The sequence below is a fragment of the Geospiza fortis genome, unplaced genomic scaffold, assembly GCF_000277835.1.
Source record: "Geospiza fortis unplaced genomic scaffold, GeoFor_1.0 scaffold1397, whole genome shotgun sequence".
NCBI lineage: Eukaryota > Metazoa > Chordata > Aves > Passeriformes > Thraupidae > Geospiza > Geospiza fortis.
Genome location: NW_005055086.1, coordinates 2,762 through 4,965, shown reverse-complemented (window position 1 = coordinate 4,965; position 2,204 = coordinate 2,762). Strand labels below are relative to the sequence as shown.

At 55.9% G+C, this 2,204-nt stretch overlaps 1 protein-coding gene across 1 annotated transcript in view; it reads right to left on the bottom strand.

Moving 5' to 3' along the window:
* The window catches only part of LOC102035260 (6-phosphofructo-2-kinase/fructose-2,6-bisphosphatase-like), a gene marked incomplete at its 5' end in the record, with an annotated part of 7,747 nt that overhangs the window by 3,698 nt on the left and 1,845 nt on the right, over positions 1 to 2,204 (bottom strand). The window contains 2 exons of the mRNA XM_005431391.1: positions 926 to 996; positions 1,469 to 1,623. Coding sequence (XP_005431448.1) covers positions 926 to 996; positions 1,469 to 1,623 — 226 coding nt within the window. The remainder of the gene's footprint in view (positions 1 to 925; positions 997 to 1,468; positions 1,624 to 2,204) is intronic.

Genomic DNA, 2,204 nt, shown 5'->3' with positions numbered 1-2,204 from the left:
AGGTGGTGGCTTCCCCTGTCTGTCTGTCCCGCTGGGCACAGCCTGCACCCCATAGCGGGGAGTATGGGATAAGCCACGCCCCTTTGTGGGTGTGGTTTGGTTGATTGCCCCCGCCCTCTAATGCTGGTGGGTGTGGCCCTGTGTTGTCCCGCCCCCTTGGCCACCAGGTGTGGCTTCACCTGTCCGTCTGTCCTTCTGTCCCCCCCGCCCCGTATCAGGGAGTGTGGGCTAAGTCACGCCCCTTTGTGGGTGTGGTTTGGTTGGTTGCTCCACCCTCTTATCTGGTGGGTGTGGCCCTGTGTAGTACCGCCCCCTTGGCCATGTGGTGTGGCTTTGTCTGTCTGTCCCCGTAGCAGGGAGTGTGGGCTAAGCCACGCCCATTTGTGGGTGTGGTTTAGGTGATTGCCTCCACCCTGTGATGCTGGTGGGTGTGGCCTCCTGTAGCTCCACCCCCAGCCTCACCTGGTGGCTGTGAGGGGACATCCCTGTGTGTCCCAGGTGTGTCCCCACAAGGGGAGCTGGCTGTGCCCTCACCTGTTCCCCAGAGGGGACATCCCCCAGGTGTGTCCCCACCTCACCTGGCTGTCACCTCACCTGTTGCCCACAGGGGGACATCCCCACATCCCCCAGGTGTGCCCCCACAACCTGACCCATCTTGGACCCTACCTGTTCCCCATGCAGGGACATCTCTGAGTCCCCCAGGTGTGTCCCCACCTCACCTGTTGCCCACGGGGGGACATCTCCACATCCTCCAGGTGTGTCCCTGCACACCTGGCTGTCCCTGACCCCCTTAACCCCACCTGTTCCCCACGAGAGGACATCCCCACATCCCCCAGGTGTGTCCCCACAGTCTGAACCCATCTCGGATCCTACCTGTTCCCCACGAGGGGACATCTCTGTGTCCCCAGGTGTGTCCCCATCTCACCTGCTGCCCGCGGGGTGACAGGTCGGAGTCGCCGCCGATGCGGCCGCGCAGGTTGAGCTGGCTCTGACCCCCTGAACCCCACCTGTTCCCCCACATGAGGACATTCCCCAGGTGTGTCCCTGCCCATCTGGCTGTCCCCGACCCCCTGAACCCCACCTGTTCCCCACGAGGGGACATCCCTGTGTCCCCAGGTGTGTCCCTGCACACCTGCCTGTCCCTGACCCCCTGAACTCCACCTGTTCCCCCCATGAGGACATCTCTGTGTCCCCAGGTGTGTCCCTGCACACCTGCCTGTCCCTGACCCCCTGAACTCCACCTGTTCCCCACATGAGGACATCTCTGTGTCCCCAGGTGTGTCCCTGCACACCTGCCTGTCCCTGACCCCCTGAACTCCACCTGTTCCCCCACATGAGGACATCCCTGTGTCCCCAGGTGTGTCCCTGCACACCTGCCTGTCCCTGACCCCCTGAACTCCACCTGTTCCCCACATGAGGACATCTCTGTGTCCCCAGGTGTGTCCCTGCACACCTGCCTGTCCCTGACCGAGCTGGCTCTCGCCGTGGCGGCTCAGGTAGATGGTCCTGGGCGTGACGTGGATGTTCATCAGGTAATAGACGGTGCGGCTCTGCACGTGGCCCTGCACGCGGTTGGCCAGGTAGCGCAGCCCCACGTCGAAAATCTTGATGTAGGACAGAGCACTGAGCGGGAATTGGTGAAATCGGCGGAGAATTCATAAAATCAGTCAGGGAGAATTCATAAAATCAGGGAGAATTCATAAAATCAGTGAGGGACAATTCATAAAATCAGCAAGGGACAATTCATAAAATCAGTGAGGGACAATTCATAAAATCAGCAAGGGAGAATTCATAAATTCAGCGATGGAGAATTCATAAAATCAGTGAGGGAGAATTCATAAAATCAGGGAGAATTCATAAAATCAGTGAGGGAGAATTCATAAAATCAGGGAGGGACAATTCATAAAATCAGTGAGGGACAATTCATAAAATCAGCAAGGGAGAATTCATAAATTCAGCGATGGAGAATTCATAAAATCAGTCAGGGAGAATTCATAAAATCAGGGAGAATTCATAAAATCAGGGAGGGACAATTCATAAATTCAGCGATGGAGAATTCATAAAATCAGTCAGGGAGAATTCATAAAATCAGGGAGAATTCATAAAATCAGGGAGGGACAATTCATAAAATCAGCAATGGAGAATTCATAAATTCAGGGAGGGACAATTCATAAAATCAGCGATGGAGAATTCATAAAATCAGT